Source organism: Pinus tabuliformis, chromosome 7, assembly GCF_031772625.1.
Source record: "Pinus tabuliformis cultivar Carrire ecotype Pingquan chromosome 7, CPIR1, whole genome shotgun sequence".
Lineage (NCBI taxonomy): Eukaryota > Viridiplantae > Streptophyta > Pinopsida > Pinales > Pinaceae > Pinus > Pinus tabuliformis.
In genome coordinates, this window is record NC_142293.1 from 1,672,948,395 (window position 1) to 1,672,968,594 (window position 20,200).

Sequence of the window (20,200 nt, forward strand, 5' to 3'; positions counted from 1 at the left end):
TGAAAGCAAAGCAATCCCGAAACGGAGACAAAGATTGCATGAAATAGTCAAAATGAAAATCTACAATTAGTGTACAAGAACTAGATCAAGACATGCAAGTAGAACTCCATACTTGTCTAGTTAAAACAATGCTCTAGGTAGCAAATAAAATCCTTGAAAGCACAAGATATTGATCAAGAAAAATATTTAATTTAAATTTATGTGATCTTAGTAGGCTAGAGGAAAGGAAACTCCTTTTAAAATCGTTTGATGAGATCCTTGAGGCAAACCGATTGGGTCCTTTTATTCTTGATCTTGAGAGTTAGTTCGTATATTGGAGAGCTACCCCACGCCCAAGTAAATCCTTCAACCAAATCTAAAGATCTCTACACACTTGGAAAAAGATGTCAGCAATCATAAGGGATTAGATTATACAATCGAGGAGAAGGCTAGAGATTTCACCAAAAATCTTCTAGTGCTCCTCTTCCTAGAATATTTCTCTAATCCAAAATCCATACAAGATAGCTTGCATATGTTAATCCAAACAAGTGGCAAAATGATAACTAGCATAATCCAACATACATGTAGAATGTAAAGCACAACAATTGAAATAACATCACCTCAAGAAATGGAAGGAGAACACCAACACAATAGTACCCCAAAGTCTCTTTTATTATATGAAAGATGAACACAAAATCCAGCAGAGTCTCCGTAAGCCCAATAGTTCGTTCTATGATACAAAAATGAGAGCTCAAGACTCATATAAATAAGAAAATGGGAGATGATCTCAATGGAGAAACCAAGTGATAAGTGTAGCTTGATGACAATCCTAAAGACCAAGTCAAGTTTCAAGTGGCAATGTGACTGTGAAGTGTGGAAATCAAACTGCTGTGAATACCCTCTGCTGGCCTGTGCGTACATCCTCACTGCTACCATGTGTATAAATGCTGGTGGAATGGGAGACAACTCCTTAGTTAACTGCTGTAAACTTCAATGCAATCCCCACAAAATACGATGTCAAGTTGCCTCTGCTTTTGAACTTAGCAACATGTATCTCTTGACTGATTTTGTGGGGGGACAAACTCTGACACATGTCCCCCACTAACTGAAATAACACAGCCCCTTCCAAATCTGCGTGTAGTTTGAACTAGCTGTTACGTAGAGGCTAAGGTAGGTACTGTGCGTACAAGTGTAAAGGATGTGAAGTTGTGTGGAGATATACTCCCAAAATAATAGCAATCAGATCTGCTATTACAAAATCTGAACCATGCGTTGATTTCCCTTGTTGTAGCGTTGATCTTTGACTGCCAACGTGTACCTAATCTGCCCATACGTGGAGTTGTCTCCTTGATTGGCAGCGTAAATATCTCTTCAAAAATCTGCTGTGTAATATCATGTTGCTGCGTTGGAGTTTCCCTTGCTGCGTGGAACCTTCTTTTCCCTTTGCGTTGAATCTTTAGTGGCATGTGCATAAATCTGTTTTGATTGCCTCCTACGTAGACTATATGATTGAGGTGGGGTCCAATCCCCATCCACTTTATTAAAGTTTAAACTTCAGACTTATACTCCACATTTAATCCATAACAGTTGAATTATATCAAGGTGAACTTTTGGCCATATGCATGAACTCAACGTGGGCCCAGTTTGACTTTGACTTGAGTTGTAGTTGAGCTAGCGCCTTTTTGGTGGGTCCCATGTAACTGCTACATCACCTTTGACTTCCCCACAATTTTCCTTGTCACTTGTTTTCCTTATTTTGACTTTGGAAAAATTTCTAAATTTTTCCGATTATTCATTTTTTTGAATTTTTTCCTCATTTTTGCCACTAACATTAGGAAGATTGGCGTTTGAGGGACTATAAGTCGTTTTTTGACTCCCAAAGTGGGTCCCAAGATAATGTTGGGTCTCTAAAGATGAATTTCGAATAGTCACACGACCCAGACATTTCTTAAGGCCACTTATTTACACCATTACATAGAAAATAATTAAAAAAATCCCGTTTTGCAAGAAATTTTTAACTATTAAAAAATCCTACTTAGACCTAGCCAAATCCCACAATTTTTTTTTTTGTGTGATTTAGTATGGTAATATACATCGACTCTAGACACTAAGATATGTTATGGGCACTCCAAGGTGTACTCGTTTGTTGATCGAGTATTAATATCCTAGGCCTAGTATAGACTCAAAAACTCATCATTACTAGTATTTTATTACAATTCCCCGCAGGGTGTGGAATTTGGTCACAAGAAAGATGATGAGAAGATAGAAGTAGAGTTAAAAAACTTTGTTGATTGATGATATATGATTGTACAACTGTCCTCTGGATCATTCTTGGGCATGGAGTCTTCTCATTTGCTCACTTTTATTTTATGAGAGCTTGGAGAAGAGAAGAGAGGAGAGCTTGGAGGAGTGAAGGAGGAGGAGCTAGGAGAAGGAGGAGGAGCTTGGAAGACTTCCATCTACAAGAGCTAAATAGGTAAGTGCAAACCCCAAACTCCCTCATTTTTTGACATTGTTTTTTGTATTTTTCTCCTCCCTCTCCTATTCTCTCCCATTCTTTCTACTTGCTCATTTAATTGCCGGTTGGCCACCACCTATAGCCATATTCCAAGATGGTGTTATTTTGGCTTCTATGTATCATTCCACTTTTGGTTTTAATGATGGCAAGGGGGAGTAGAAATAGAAGGGAAGAAGAACAAGAGGATGGTGGTCCCCATATGAGTGACCCAATGTATGATGAGGAGGAAGGATTTGAAGAGGAAGGGGATGAACCTGAAGGGAACACTGAAACACTAGAGGGGAATGCTGCATTAACACCCTTGTGGAACTGTGACCAAACTTGAAGGGGGAAAGGGTGGTGGAAGCTACAAATTTTTGTGCCCTCATGGTTGTCATGGAGGAAAAACATTTAGTGGTTCATATACCCATGTGAGGAGGCATCTTTGTGGGATGATGATAAAAAGGGTGATGTGGGGATACAAGTTTGCCCAAACATCAGTTCAACAAAGAAGATAATACATCCAAATAGAGGAGGCTGCACAACAAAAAAGAAAGAAATAACAAACTCATTCTGAATCAAGTGCAACCTCTAGATTTGGTAGGTCATCTCCTCATGGTGCTTTTGCAAGCTCTATAGGTAAAAGAACAACAGGGGATTTCCTGAATGTTGTTGGGAGGGATGATGTGGATGGAAAGATAGTAAAGGCCATCAATGAATTCCCAAAAGGATACAAGTCCCCCAACTATGAGAAAGCTAGAACAATGTTATTAGAAAGTGAAAAAGCAAAGGTTCAAAGAGCTTTTACAAATGAGTGGGTAGATTGTGGGGCATCCATTGTATCAGATGGGTGGACAAATATTAGAAACCAACATTTGATAAATGTTCTTGGTGTTTATGCTAGTGGTGTAGTATTTATTACATGTCATGACTCCTCATCAATTAGTTCATCTTACCAAAACATTGCAGATCTCCTATTGCAATCAATCAGAGATGTTGGTCCAAATATTGTGGTTCAAGTGATCACAGATAATGCAGCAAATTGTAAGGTAGCAGGAAAGTTATTGAGCATACTCATCTACACATCTTTTGGTCTGGGTGCCTAGTTCACACATTGAACCTTTTGAATCTTGATGCATGATATTGTGAAGCATAAAGAATGTGGGTGGATTAATGAGCTATACATGAGAGGGAAGCAACTCACTAAATTCATCATAGAGCATACAAGGGTAAACTACTTCTATGGCACTTACTCCAAGTTGCAGTTGCTTAAACTTGCAAAAACAAGATTTGCTAGTTATTACTTCACCTTTAGGCAGCTAGTGAAGGTGAAACAAGCTTTAACTAATATGGTGTGCACTGAATCATGGGAGGAAATTAACACTGATAGAGATGGTGCTAATGTAGCCAAGGACACTATTCTTGACATGTACTTTTGGTCACAGGTTAAATATGTTTTGCAATTCACCAAAAATTTATTACATGATCAAGTTTGGAGATTTAGATCTACCAATAATTGGGGAGGCGTATGAACAAATGGATAACATGTTGGGGCAGATTAAAGACATTGTTTAGCCTAGAGATATCACCTTGTACAATTATATTCGTGCAGAGGTGGAAAACCGATGGGAAATGCTAAATGTTCTATTGTATGCATTAGCATATGTTTTGACACCTAAATACTATCATCTATCATGGCTTTCAACACCAACACCTAGGGGGAGCAGGGGAAAACCACACCAAGATCAAGAGGTTCACAAAAAATATATGATTGCATTTAGTAAATTAGTCCTTGATGAGGAGGAGGCTGCCATGGTACGGAGACAGTTGAGCAACTATACGCTTAGCACTGGTCCATTTGGGAGCATGCATGCAATTAGAGATCAAGAGACTTTTTCTTCTCTTGAGTGGTGGAACATGCAAGGAGGTGCTACTCCACTTCTACAGACTTTGGCATTGCGGGTGCTATCACAGGTGGTAAACATTTCTTCTGCAGAGAGGTGTTGGAGCTCTTATTCTTTCGTCCACAGTGTTAAAAGGAATTGGTTGAGTTTAGATTGGGTAGAGAGCTTGGTTTATGTTCATTACAACTTGCGATTGTTGTCCCATTACTGTGATGATGCAAAGACTCATAAATACCTTAAGGTTTGGGACATGAATCTAGAGGAGCCCAATTTGGAGGATGGAGTGTTGCGATTAGAGAAATTAGAGGATGCTCTTAGTATGAATTTTGCTTATAAAGCATTTCTCTAATTCCTGTTTTTTTTTTTTTTTTTTTAACTAGTGGTTTTTTTTTGGTCTGAATTTTTTGAGCGGTTCCTGGATGATGATGATAGAGTTGAGATGCCACCCCCATTTGGTCCCTCGGTTACTAGGTTCCATGGTTCAACACCAACAGCAGGGGGTTTGTCTTCATCATTTTCAGTGCCACAACTTCCACAGGCACCATCTTCTTCATTGCCACCACGTGGAGGCCCACCGCTACGTTCTCTTCATGGTGGAAGAAGGAAGATTAGTAGATATATTCACAATTTAATACTTTTGTCATAGATTAGTCATTAGACTTGTAGGCTTGTTGTGAATTTGAACCTTTTTGTCTTGGCGGTGACCAAGTGACCTATTTTGTAAACATTATTATTTGAATTTTGGACATGACAAATGTTGACAGTTGCTCACTTGCTAGATACATCATAATATGTTTTATGTTTTATGTTTTATAATATGCTTAAATGCTTTATGTTTTATAATATGCTTAAACATTTGATGTATGTTTGTAATTGCTAGAATATAGATGGTTGATGCTCGAATAATTAATCATTGATGTACAATGGAATCATGGATGCCATATCTATCTTGATCTATGTAAAAATATGCATGTTTTCATGTCTTCTACAACTAATTTGGTATTTGGGATGTTTGTTTGAATATAAATGTAAAATATATATATAGTAGACGCTTCCGAGACGCTTTGCTTCCTAGATTTTTGGAAAATAACGCTTCTACGTCCTTGCTTCCAAAAAACGTCCCCGTTTCGTCCCCGCTTTGTGCAACATTGGTATAAAACTAAGTCACCTGACACGGGGATTCAGGATTCGTAGGATACGGGGATTCGAGAGTCGGATTCAGACACGTTGACCCCCAGAACAAGACACGTAGGATTCGTTATATATTATTTTATTAAAATATATATATTAAAAATTAGATATTTCTTATACAAATTCTCATTAATGATACAAATTCATTGATTTGAAATATAGATCTTCATCTAGATGATAGTTTACTATTTTTAAAGTAAGTTAGTAACATTATAGCATGCATAATACATACAAAATTCAAATACACATCACATAAATCACCATTCATAAATGAAAGACAACTTACAAGATAGTAAGATAAAGACATTGACAACTGTACTTTTCTCATTAAGTCATCAAATCAAAATGTGCTACATAGGTATTGCAATGCCAATGGCAAATGCCAAATAGAAATAAAAAATATAAAACAACTACAGGTATACAAGCCTCAGGGCAATAGGTAGCCCATGACTCATGAGTCAACAATCCTCATAGTCATCATCAGAATCAACATCAATGTCCTCATCATCATGGTCACCAGACTCACCACTGCTCTCCTTTGCATCCTCCTCCTCCCCTGTATCCATAGTCGCCTCTGCATTTGCTGGTGTGGAGGATGACCCCTCTAAAATATCACCGTCATCAAATCTAACAGGCTCTAGCACTAGATCATTGAGATCCGTGTTGGCCAATGCCAACTCAACACTACTGTCCAGACCCATATCATCAGGAAAGACATCCCACATCTTTGTCTTTCCCCTCAACCACTCTTGTCTCTGCCTGTAAATAAGACGAAGGTTGGTGTGCACATACACCATTGTCTCTGCTTTGGACTGCTCAAGCCTGCTCTTCTTCACACTATACAAATTCCCATATGTGCTCCAGTTCCTCTCGCAACAAGAGGATGAAGTCACCTGAGAGAGGAGCCTCATGGCTAACTGCTGAAGAGGAGGGCTTGTTGCCCCATGATTTGCCCACCAAGAATAGGGCTTCTTAGCCCCCCTGTGTCTAATCACATCATATCCTGCAAAGCGACCAGTGCCAGTGGAAAAATCTGCAAAGGCATCCTCCACCTCATCAAGGGATGCTCTATCTTGGAAAACCCACCTGAATGCATCTTTCCTCCCATGTGAGATTTCACCATCCATGTGAGGAGGGAATCTGCAGGAAGGTCCACCATTCAGCCACTCATGGCTGCAGTATTTTGGGTTCAATGAGTGAGCCAAACAATGTAAAGGTGTGCAATTTTTGTCCCATCTGCTGACAAGAATATCCTGTATAGTACCATAGAAGGCCTCTTGTGATGTCTCATACTCGGGGCACTCACACTGTAGAATAATGCTCCTCACAGACTCAATCATGGAATCCCATCCCTCATAAACCTCTCCTAGGATGGGTTTGTCCGTGTCTGCAAATCGAAGCAAAGAAATGATAGGGTCCATGATCTGAATAATTAGATCTACCCTCTCCCACCAAGCATCATCTAGCACTATGTCCTTCACTCTTTTAGAGGCTACTTGATCTGTCTTTCTCCAAAAAGACCAAAACTAAAAAATAACCATGGCCCCAAGAGCGGTCTTGACCTCCCTCAACCTCTTCAACATCATGAATGAAGAGGCAAATCGTGTATCAGTAATCTTCAACAATGATAGATTGTTCTACTCCTTGTAGATAGTGGGGGCATTTGAATGATTTTGCACAAAGCTACGGATATGTCGTGCATCCTCAATAATGTTACCAATCCAAAGCACATCAGAAGCAATCGATTTCAGTGCTAAGTTCAATGAATGGACAATGCAAGGTGTCCAAAACACTTGTGGATATTTAGCTTCCACAATCATGCCAGCAGCCTTGCAAACAGGTGCATTATTTGTAATGATTTGCACACAAGAATCAACACTTACATCTTCAATAACTTTAATAAATAACTCACCCATAAATTGTGCATCCTTGTATTCTCCAAGTGTATCCACTGCTTTCAAGAAAACTGGACCATTCAAGGAAGACACCATGAAGTTGATGATTGGGTGTCGTGCTAGATCTGTCCATCCATCAGAAACAATGCTAACCCCAGATGTTGGCCATGATGCTTTAATAGGCTCAAGCATTTTTTGCATCTCTTTTTTTGCCTTCGTCAACAATGTGGTTCTAAGATTCTCCGAACCAGGAGGCACATACCATGATGGAGATCCGTGAGTTAGAGCTCGACACATCTCAATAAATAGAGGTGAGCGTGCAACATTAAATGATATGAAGTTTTGATAGAAAAAGAAGGCAATGGTGAGATCAAGCTCTTCATGTTTCTCTTTTTGAAAAATCTTGTCCATTGGACCAAGTGTAATTGCTCCTCTTTGCTGCTTTTCCCCCAATAGAACTCTCAAATGGAAATTTGGTGGTGCCTTTCCTCAAAAATGGAAGGGGGTCTTCACTCTTGGTTTTTCTTGATTTTGCAACCACATTTTCCATACCAACAGTGAACTCCTTTTCCATTTTTTTCCTCATTTGTAAAGGAACAACTTTACAAGCTCCAATTCCACAACCTGGTAAAGCCAAAAAATGGCCTTTCACATGGTAATATGTGCTTTTGAAAGAAATGTGGCAAAAGTTGCATCTCCATTGCACATTGCCTCCTCCCTTCCCTTGGTGCTTGTCCCATCCTCTCTTGTGACATATTTCCACAAGGGATATTTCTCAATGCTGTCTTTAGGTCCTCCTCTTCCCTCAACATTACTTGCAACAGACTCTAATGATATTGGGGGAGGAGGGGCATCTCCAATGGAGACATTCTCCCCATTCCTTTGCCCCTTAACTGCTGCCCTTGATTGAGCCATGAATACTATAAAAAAATAAACAAAACATGCACAAATTTGTAAAAAAAAATCATATACAAACTGCTGTTATAGAAATGCAAAAAAATAGAGATGAAATGCACTTACCTAGTGTTTGAATCTTCTTGCCGAACGCTCCACACCCTTAGCTCCTTGCTCCAAACCCTTGAATCCTTGACCACAACTCAATGTATGCAAAATTGAAAGAGAGAAATGGTAAAAGACTGAAATAACAACGCCTTTTTATGCCCGCGGGTTTCATTTCTTGGGGATTCGAATGCCAAGATCGAGACATGTTGTGTCCTAATGGGACATGTACGAGATTCGTACGTGTCCTGTTCTGCGATTCGAATCCCCAACAAATCGTGTCCGATTTGTGGGATTTGGACATGTAGCCTCCTTTCAGTGAATCCGGTTTCACGTTTATGCCAGTTTTGTAAAGAACTTAATACCTTATTTCAAGCCCTAGATTAGCCACACGTGCGAAGAAATCAGAGCTGCAATAGGGTAAGAAGATCAGCCTCTAGATTGAAGATATTCCTCAAGGAAGGTCTCATTCTCTAGCCTAAGACCTAAAACTTTGCTAACAAGCTCAATGGTATCTGGAGCCCATTTGGGATGACAAATTTCCGTTGGCAAGGAAGTCTGCATTTGACTATCATTATGGACATGCTAAATTGTATCATTAGAAGTCTCAACATCACTAGCTTCATTAATTCTTCTTCCAAAGTTGCATTGATGGGGAATCATGAGAATAATACAAGAGGGAGAAGAAAGAAGAGTAGAACCTGAAACCTTGTCATTAAAAATAATATCTCTCTAAATGGTTGCCGACTCTTTAATTGGACCATACAATCGATAAGCCTTAGGTTCTACAAAATAACTTATCATTGCATGCATAACTTTTTGATCCGACTTGTTCCTCTTTTCATCTCGAATATGAAGCTCAAGCAACACATCCAAATGTTTTGAAATAAACCATTGTGGGATTCCTCTAGGGTAGTAATATTTGGCCATATTGGCCTTTTTTGTATGAAAATTTGTTAAAATTGGCAACTAGGGCCAAACTGCATGTGGGTCATCTTATTTATGGCAGCTGATATTTTTCATGAATCCCTCTCATCGAGAGGTGTAGGATTGATCTAAAGATCATCCGATTTCGATAAGTATTCATGGAGTTATGAATCTATTTTTGTTATAAGACAATTCGTCGAGGTCGGCCAGCAACCAAATAAACCCCACATGTGCTCAACGTTTCAGTATAAAAAGAGATGACTTGAGAGTCATTTCTCACACACTTCTATCTTGATTTCTCTCCACTTGTTTTGGCTTGTCTTCTGTGATTTATGTTTATGTTCTATCTATAGTTTACTTTAACGCTGATGTGATTGCTAATTTGGAAAAGATATTGAGCTAACTGTGAAAATTGAAATAAATTGCTCTAAGCATTGAACATACCTAAAATTAACATGGTATGAGAGCTGAGGTGAAGACAAAGCCCAAGCAAGAGTGAAAGAGCAATCACCGAAGACAGTTGGGAAAGGACAATAGATCAATGGATTGCTCATCCCTCTTCAAATTCACCAAGGGTGAAGTCAAAGCAGAGTATATTATCAAAATGGTGCAGCGGAAGTTTCTAATGGTGGAAGGAAAGGCAGATGTCTTGGTTGAAATAAGTTCAACCATTATGTGAAGGAGTGTTCGACTGGCAGGGACACATCACTTGATGATGATAACAATAATTCCAGGGACATCTTCAATGATTAGAGGAATGACAATGCAGGTCATCAAGGAAATGGCTGACTCTTCAGAGAAAACAAGGAACCCCAGGTATGAAGAATCAAATGTTGTTTTTGATAAGATAAAAAAGCGTTATCTTGTATTAGCCCTCTCCTTCAGATTCTGTGGGAATCTGGCTTATTGATTGTAGTGCTTCAAGGCACTTCATCAGATAGAAGGGTGATCTCTCTAATTCAGTAGAGATGGAAACAATCGTGGGATTATACGTGGAGTCGATGCCACCTATCCTGGAAAGGGTGTAGGGAATGTTACCTCAGAATTGAATGAGGGTAACTCGATTCATTTACATAATCTCTTTTATGTACTTGATCGCAAGAAGGACCTGGTGTCCATTTCGGCAATGAAAGTCAAAGGTTTCAGGGTGGCATTCATCGATGGAAAGGTACGTGTTTGAAAATGGAATTTTGAAAGATGCTTTTACTCATGGGTTCAAGATTGGCAGTTTGTATCAAGTTGTAGGATGGTCCATTGGGGACCATGTCAGTAGACACATCTCATCTATAGCACCAGAGGTCTACTTTATGGGGCCCTACTCGATGTAAGTCAAATGGTGACAAGGATGCCTGAATACAGGAAAAGCCTCAAGGTACATGCCCGAGATGTATCGAAGGAAAATCTTACAAGGGGACCGCTCCCCTCATGTAGCAGGTCCACAGGTTTTGAACAATCCGAGGGGTTTGAGATTCATGATCGGGTATCTCATGTATGCAGGTGGAAGAAAGCCCCCTATGGCTTGAAGCAAAACACCGCGGGCTTAGTATGAGAGGATTGATAACTGTCTGATAAAGATGAGATTCACTAGGAGTGAAGACAATCCAAACCATTACTCGAGGGTTGTGGATGATAGACCTCTCATACCGACACCTTTTGAGGATGACCTCTTTTTGACAGGTGCAGATCCTCTCATTTGCAAAAGTAAGAGGGAGTTGGATTCCAGATTGGGAATGGTGAATTGCAAGCCCGTGACTACCTTGATGGAGCTTAACTTTCAGAAGTTATGTGGTAGTGATGCCAGACCAGATTTGGGAAATGCCTCTGAGTCTCATAAACTCATTCGCATTGATGTTCTTGGTGAACTTCCGTCCGGATATATGTTTTGCAATTAGCATGTTGGGCTCATATTTGGTTGAGCCTCACTAGATTGGTGCCAAGAATTTTCCGAGATATCTTCAGGGCACAATCTCTCATGGATTGAGATACACTGCCGGAAATGTGAAGCTGCATGACTATTCGAATGCTGACTAGGCAGGCAGTGTGGAGGATCGCAAGAGCACTTCTGGGTGCTGGTTCTCTTTGGGTTCTGCTCGATATCCTGGATGAGCAGGAAGCAGAAGACGGTTGCTTTGAACACCGCTAAGACTGAATACATAGCTACGAGTATGATCTCGTGTGGAGATGCTTGGTTGTGGAAGCTCCTCAGTGAGTTGTTTGTACACATGATGGATACCACTGTGATCTTCTGTGTCAACCAGGGGGGGATTCGATTGTTGAGGAATCTCGTATTCTATGATTTCTCCAGTATATAGACATCAGATACTACCTTATTTGGGATATGGTACGTCGATGAGCGAGGAGGCTCTATCACATTGAGACTGATGTACAGGTCGCAAACATTCTGTCAAAGCCCTGGGGAAAGGTCAAATTTGTGACTTTCCCGAACGACTTGGAGTCGTTGAGAGACCTTCTTATGAGGGTCCTGCATGTTGCATGCATTGAGCTCTGGGAGCTTCGGGGGGCTTGGGGTACTTATTGGAGCAACAAGCGACCATAGGGCGACTCACCCTCCCCTAATGGTGCGCTGTGTATAGGGTGAATGGCTCAGCATTCCCCTGTGATACCTCGTGGCAACTTAGGGACAAGATGAGTGGTTCTCCTGTCGAGGCATCGTACCCATGTATTTTGGGACTCATGGGAAGTACCTCTCATCTAGCCAATGAGCAGGGAAATGGGGTTAGGGACAATAATAGTACTATTGATGGACGCATCGTTGTATCTACCGTACTCCCTATGCTAGGATGACCTCCATTGATCTGGGATTAGTATGAGTGGTTTGAGACACTCTCTTATGATATTGATCTAGGATTAATAAAACTGACTTCGGGTCAGTAGAGAATGGTATGAGACATTCTCGATCAATTCTTCTTCTTCATGGTTCAGTAGAACAGAGCAGAGTAGAGCAGAGCAGAGCAGAGCTTAGCAGAGCAGAGAAAAGCAGAGCAGAGCAGAGAAGTGCAAGGCACCGATGGCGAAGATAGTATAGTCGGACATATGGATCAACAGGTGGAGTTCTCCTTAGTTGAGAGGGAGTGTTAAAATTGGCAACTAGGGTCAAACTCCATGTGGGTCATCTTATTTATGGCAGCTGATATTTTTCATGGATCCCTCTCATCGAGAGGTGTAGGATTGATCTAAAGATCATCTGATTCCGATAAGTATTCATGGAATTATGAATTTATGTGTTATAAGACAATTCGTCAAGGTCGGCCAACAACCAAATAAACCCCACATGTGCTCAACATTTTAGTATAAAAGGAGATGACTTGAGAGTCATTTCTCACACTCACTTCTATCTTGATTTCTCTCCACTTGTCTTGGCTTGTCTTTTGCGATTTGTGTTTCTGTTCTATCTACAGTTTACTTTAATGCTGATGTGATTGTTAATCTGGAAAAGGTATTGAGCTAACTGTGAAAATTGAAATAAATTGTTCTAAGCATAGAACATACCTAAGATTAACAAAATTCAATAACAATACAAATTTTGTGAATTTTTTGTACAAAACAGAGGTCGTACAAATAACCTACTTTTGGCGATCATTGTTAATGTACCTTATGTCTTTGATACCCATTAACCATTTATCCAAAAAATTAATGGAATCTCCCTAAAAAACCCTAAAAATCCTATAAATATAAACTAAATTACCCCAATTTTCGAGAAATAAAATTTTATTTTTATTTTTATTTATTATGCATTACTAGGGTCCCAACTCTTCCAAAAGTTGTAACAAAATGCATATTTTCTTATCTATGTGATATATGCTCCCATTTCTTTTACTTTTAATTTTCTAGGAAACACTCATGGAAAACCATCAGAGTACTTTCCCATGATCTATGGATGGCAAACAGGGTAAAATATTGGTCTTGAGTATGGAACCTATCCGTAAGGGGATTAAGAGGGTTAAACTCTTGACCTCCCCAACTTTGGGGGAGAGATAAGAGGTCTTACTTTTGGCTCATGACCACCTGGGCTAAGCATCAAGGCTAAGGTATATACTTTCATATTGGAGGTGTATTAGTTTTTTTTTTTTTGTTATACATATTCTTTCATACCAATTGTATTCAGGTTTGAGTTTATATTCAAATCTTGCTCTTATGGTTTCCTATAACTCCATTTCTCGAGACTCAAGAGGTGTTACATTCTTGACATCCTTGGTGGTAATCCTCAGTGTTGTTGACGTTGGCATTAGCAACAAACCAACAAGGGTTGGTAAAAGAAAAAAATTGTGAAAATAGGGAAAATAATGGTAAAAATCGGAAAAAAAAATACAAAAATATTCATTTTTATAATTTTTTAAATATGTAAAGAAACAACAACATCAAAGAACTGCATTTTCATAAAAATATGAAAACATAACTAATATATAAGATGTATAAGATGTCTGGTGCTACATCACTCATTAACTCCAGTGTTATCAGAACCGAATTGAAATTGATGGAACTGGCTGGTCCGACCGTTTTTGGTCCAAAACCAGTCCAGACCGGAATAGGCTGGTTCAATACCGAACTGACCTATTTCACTGAATTGGCTGGTTTAGGACCAGTTCCGTGCAGAAAATTTTGCCTTTTTTATTTGTTATTTTTTGATTTTTGAGTTGGTTGGCCCACTTCTTACTCTCCCCTGGGCTAGCCTAATATTCAAGCCTATGGCCCTCAACCTAATAATCAAGCCTATGACCCTCAGCCTAAGAATCAAGCCTATGGCCCTAGTATTGCTATGCAATTCATGGTAATGTTAAATTCTTAAATTAAAAGGATGAAAATGAAAATTTAAGGGAAATTTTCATCCTTTTACATAAATTTTTAACATTACCATGTAATGGCCCAGGATGTTTCAGAGTGGTTCCAACCTCATTGGATTTCTTATGGAGAAAGTAGAATTTTAGATTCACTCAAAATCCGGCAGACTTAACTGTTTTTCAGGATTTTAGGATTAGGGGGATTGCAATGTTTCCATTGGATTTTGTCATGTATGAGGGTATGGAACTAGTATTTAATAAAGAACACCAAGCCCTCTATGTACTTCGATGTTAGTGGCATTGGTTGTCGAACTCCTCTATCATGACTATACTAAAAATGTACCCATCACTCAAACAAAATCTTGACATGACATGCTATGCTTTTTCTATCTGATTTTAATGCCTAAATGGCTATATTGAATGCAAAAGGCCCAATATAAGCAATGATTTTGATGATATGTAGGCATTTGTTGTAGCATGATTTTTTTTGGATGCTAGAGGCCATCTAGAGCCTATTTGTTGATGTATTTTCGGTTCATAGATGGATTGCACTCAATGCTATTTTGGTTATTTGCACCCTTACATGCTATGTAAATGAGAATTTTTGCATATTTGTGTATAAATGGTTTGGATTCATATGGATGCACATGAATATAGATGTTTTTCTTTAAAATATGAATATTTATGTGTTTTCAGTAAACCAGTTTTTTTGTTTTGTTTTTATTTATTTATTGTTCTGGTTTTTTACTCGTTCTGGTCTAGTTCCGATTGGTTCCCGGTCCACAAGGTTTTTCAGTTCGATCACCGGTTCGGTTCTGATAACATTGATTAACACTGAATCACGTTTTGAGTCATGAGTCCTGACTTAGCCTCAAAATATCACCAAAAAATATAATAAATGTATCTCATCATCATAGAGTCATCTACAATGAAATTAGATACATAAACTAGTGTTTTCCTTTGCCCCTTTTATGGGCAAAGGCAATGCCTTTTCCTCTAGAGGAAGGAGGCCTTGGGGTTGGTTTTGGGAAGATGAAGGATGTAGCCTTTGACATCGTCTACTGGTGTCCATACTATTGCTAAGTCCAGCTTGCTTTGTTTGAGTCCCTAAGGGTGGTTGTTTCACATTCTCCTCTTCCTCCTCCTCTCCTCTCTCCCCTACTACCTCCATTGGTGCCTAGTATGATGAAGAAAAAATAATGGGTAAAGGAAGACCCATGAAAAATCTAAAAAAAAATTGGTGGAAATTGATGACCATACCTGCAAATTCATCCACGATTGAGGGAAACCAATCCCACTCCAACAAAACATGGTGATGGTAAAGGAAAATGGTGTCCTCTTCCATCTTCGCTCAAGCAAAACCAGTTGCCTCCTCTTCTCTCCAATTGCTTCTTCTGTTTGCAAAATGAGTCAACCCCCTCAAGAGGGAAAAAAAACCACTGAAAGTGCCCTTGTCTGTGGCTTGGCGATTTTTTGGAACAGTTTGCAATTTTTATGATATTATTGTGATTTTTTCGGTTGGTAAAAAATTGTTGATTTTTTCCAGCAGCAAAATTGGCCAAGAGTAAAAGTTGCCACTGCACAATTTTTTCACAATTTAATTGTGATTTTAGTAACATTGGTATCCCTATTCAATGTGTGATTTCAACAAGCCACAATTTTTTCCCAAAAAGTGTTTGGCAATCAATTTGCTTGAATTATACATCTAGCTATTTGAGTCGATGTTCTATTCTGTTGCTCAACAATGGCATTCTGTTGAGAAATGAATGCCACAATTCCTTGCCATGAAATGCCATTTTTGGACATCAAACACTTCATTGGTTGTTCACAATGCTTTTTATGGAATGCCTTGAAGTCAGTGAATCTCTTAGCTCCATGTTCATATTCTTCAAGAAATAAATCCATGCTTGCTTTACTCTGCACCTCATAGAGAATGATGGCTCATCATGTAACATTCACCATGCATGATGTCCAGTTGTCACTTTACCCTCCATCACTTCTCTTTATCAAATCATCAACTTCATACTCCTAAAATTCAGATACCTTATTCTCTTGCAACAATGCGTATTTGCATCATCTAGTTTGGTTACAAGAGAAAAAGATCCTCTTTGTCTTTTTGGATCATGAAAACTTTAAAACTTGTGTAATTTCTCATTTGGGTCAAAAGTACCCGTACCAACAAAGAAAAACTGCTGTAAATATCCTTCACCATAAACTTGTTAGGCCAAAAGTTTACTTTCTGGCCAGTTTGTGTGATTTGAGGTATGGATAGCAAGTGAGCACTAAGTTGTGGCACATGATGTACATTATTAATTATTCCATTCTCTTACTCAACACTATGCCATTCCTAATGATAAATAACATATTGATTAAATATTCTCTTACTCAACACTGCCATTCCTAATGATAAATAACATATTAATTAAATATTCTCTTACTCAACAGTATGCCATTCCTAATGATAAATAACTTATTGATTAAATATACTAACATACTATTTACGAAGGGACATGACTATCCTTGTATGTGACCATTCAATGTGTGCTTATACAGATGTCACGTCTGATTGTAATCCATCACCTTTTCAACCATTCAATCATCTATCAAATAGTTTTTGGTACATTTTCTTTACAAATATGTTTATCTTGCATGTTTGTAACAATCTTCTTTTGTGAGGTAGAGCAAACAAGAAATGAGGTTTGCTTTTGCAAAAAACTCTAGAGGTGAGATAGATATGGTTGGGAATGTCTTGTTTAGGTTAGTAGTTTATGCTTCTTAGCATTTGCCTATGAGTTAGTACAAAAGTGATATGTGCACACAAGATAGCTATGAGAAAACATGCTGATAAGAAGGAAAATGCAAGAGAAGAATTGTGGCAGTTGTACATACTGCTCACTATATTTTAGTAGGAATATATAGATGTACAGCAAGTGGTAGCCAGAGAGTATTCATGAAAAGCTCAGTGACAAGTTTATCATCAGCTGAAGCAGATGGAGTGGTAGGTGAGATGTATGAGCGTGCTAAATAGGACATAGAAATACAAATGTAGGACAAGATACTTTTTCACCTACTTCGAAGTTGCATACAAAATTGGTTCTAAGGCATGCACTATGAAAAGGACACGTGTGATAAAAATTACATGTTTATTGCATGGTCTGTTTTATGTCTTAGATTTCAAGAACAATCATGTATACCATTAGGCTTGCTAGTAATGTAAATTCTCTGGTGGGTTTCCTCAAATGGATTTATGAGTGCAATAAGTATAGCACTCTAAATTTTTTACAAGAAGCCCGTTAAATGGAAAAACAATCAATGAATGAGATACATTAACTTGTGCACATTATCTTGCCTTTGACTTTTTTGTGTTAAATACTAGAAAGGAGTCTTATGTTATGTTTCTTTGTTGCAGGTGTGATGCAAAACAACTACAGGACACATTATGCACTCGCATCATTATGACTCGAGAGGGAAATATTACAAAATCTCTCGATCCTTCTTCTGCTACAATTAATCGTGATGCTCTAGCAAAGACTGTGTATTCACGCTTATTTGATTGGTCTATATCTCCTACCATTTAATTTGCTATCTCTTCATCTTTAAGATTACTGTGTTAGCATTATATATATTATTGATAATAGAAAACTGCTCATTTTACACTTTTGTAGGTTGGTGGATAAAATAAACAAGTCAGTTGGGCAAGATTCAGATTCTAGAACTCTAATTGGAGTCTTAGACATCTATGGTTTTGAAAGTTTTAAGAACAACAGGTTTATCCATCTCTTGGCACCTTTGTTATCTAGGAATATTGTGTTATTGTGAAAGATGCTTCTTTGTGTTTATGTAGCTTTGAAATGTATCCTCATAAGCACTATTTTCATACACAACAAAACTATGCTTGTCGATATTTGGAGTGTTCATATTTAATAATGAAATGCCTCGCTTTGTGTTTTCTGAGATAAATTCTATGTTATTATCAGAGTGTTTTCCTTCAGTGTCTTAAAGAAGTGAGTTGCAGTAAAAAAATAACATTAACTTTCCTTATGTTTAGGATTCTAGGGATTCTTCATTGTTTAGGGTACTAGACCACTTTTTTTGTTTGTAATTTTGTTTCTTTAGCTATTAATATATCTGAAGCATGTACGAGTAGGGTTTTGTTACCAAAAATGTGGGTGAGCTTGGTGGCCACCACAAGTTAGATTAAAGCAGGCTTAAAATCCATGGAGTTTTCAAAATGCCCTATATCATTTTTTTAAAGGATATATTGCCACTTGACATCAAAGCAGGCTTAAAATGCATTGAAGTAGTCAAAATTGCCATTGAAGTAGTCAAAATTGCCCTATATCATCTTTTAACGATATATCACCAGTTGGATTGCCATTAAGGCATGGAAAGGAATGACAACAAATATTAACAAGGTTTATTTATAAGTTGCATAATACAGAGAAACGGACATGTGTATCTGAGATGGGAATGCATTGGAAACATGACCTCCCTAAAATCAGGAAATGGGAAAATGTGATATATATATATATGAAAAAATTATTCTGTTTTTTTGAAAAAAAACATTTAACATTATAATTTAAAATACAGATACAAATTCATGAATAAAGAGCAAGTTCTGAGGCTCAAGGCCACAGAAAATTATATTGGGATCCTCATCATCAATTTCTCTTGTTGAACTGAAAAATTTCTCTAAGGAAAAGGTTGCTGGGTTTTCCCCCATGTGGGTCTTCCCAGGGTAAATGTTTGTGTTCTTGTTTGGCTGTCTCTTTATGATTCTACTGGCATTTTGTTTTACTATTGAAATCCTATGTGTAATTGCTTTATGATGAATATGATTGCAAGAAAAGATTAACCTAAGAGGAATCATTGAAGTAATTATTAATTACGAAGATACTTGAAAATTCAACAATGACAACATTCAACAACTGGTTCCTGTTCTGGTTGGCCCAGTTTTTAAAGCACCGATCTATGGTCATAGAATTTGCTTCTGAGTTGCTTCAATGGCGGAGGATTTTGAGTTTGGGGAAAAGTTATTTGAAGCTACTCCTAATATTCAATCATGTGATCTAGGGATTGCGATTTTTGGTAAGGAATTTTATGTTCTTGGGTTTCCAAATGAAGATTAAATCTTTAACAAATCATAATATTGAAATTTAACATGAGAAGAGGTTTTCAGAACATTTTCTCTTATTGTTGCCCTTTTTGTCTTTACTTTTGATTATTGAGTATTAAAACTTGGAACTGATAAAAACACGATGATTTACTTTCCAGAACTTCCTTTGCTATGAAAGTGATGTTATCACCCTTATTTTAAGTGGGTTTCTTTAAGGGTCTCTATTTTATTAGATAAAGAGGATCACTATTTTTCACTTGTGCGATGACTTCTGGTTTGGAATTCGGTCATGCTAGAGTTATTACAAATTAAATCTGTCGTTTTGCATTACCTGTGTGTATGCATGCTTGATGTATCTATGTACACCTATATCTTGACAGAAATAAAATCTGTAATGAACTAAACAGTAAATGTTAAGAAATTACACAACGTACGAGTGAAAATTACATTCTAACTTTAGTCATTCTGGCCAGTTTTGAGCAGTTTTGTATCAACCTTGCCAATGAGAAGCTTCAGCAGCATTTTAATCAGGTGGAGTCAAACTCTTTTGCATTAAAATACCAGTACTTTGTAGTTTGTGTACATGTGGCTGAAACAAAAAAATGGCTAACCTTTTGAATTGTGTCTCAGCATGTCTTCAAAATGGAGCAAGAGGAATATAGCAAAGAAGAAATTAACTGGAGCTATATAGAGTTCATTGACAATCAAGATATTCTAGATCTAATTGAAAGAGTATGTATGCTCTCAACAAGTTGGCTTCTTATACTAATGGCAATGTCTATAGTGCAATGCTTTTGTAACCGGATGCTGTTGCTTGTTATTCTTTGGAAGACAGCCAGGGGATTTTTGATGGTAAACTTAAATTGTTTTGAATGCCTTTTGATCCCAAATGC

The 20,200-nt window shown here is 38.0% G+C and overlaps 1 protein-coding gene across 9 annotated transcripts in view; it reads left to right on the top strand.

The window, feature by feature from the left end:
- Positions 1-20,200, top strand: part of LOC149254884 (myosin-11-like) — a 483,587-nt gene that overhangs the window by 87,343 nt on the left and 376,044 nt on the right. For all 9 annotated transcript variants that reach the window (XR_016267192.1, XR_016267193.1, XR_016267195.1 and 6 more), the window contains 4 exons: positions 17,601-17,747; positions 17,857-17,958; positions 19,781-19,838; positions 19,938-20,039. Coding sequence is in view for 4 of the 9 variants with exons in the window: in XM_089460258.1 (XP_089316384.1) it covers positions 17,601-17,747; positions 17,857-17,958; positions 19,781-19,838; positions 19,938-20,039 (409 nt within the window). In the remaining 5 variants the exon portion in view is untranslated. The remainder of the gene's footprint in view (positions 1-17,600; positions 17,748-17,856; positions 17,959-19,780; positions 19,839-19,937; positions 20,040-20,200) is intronic.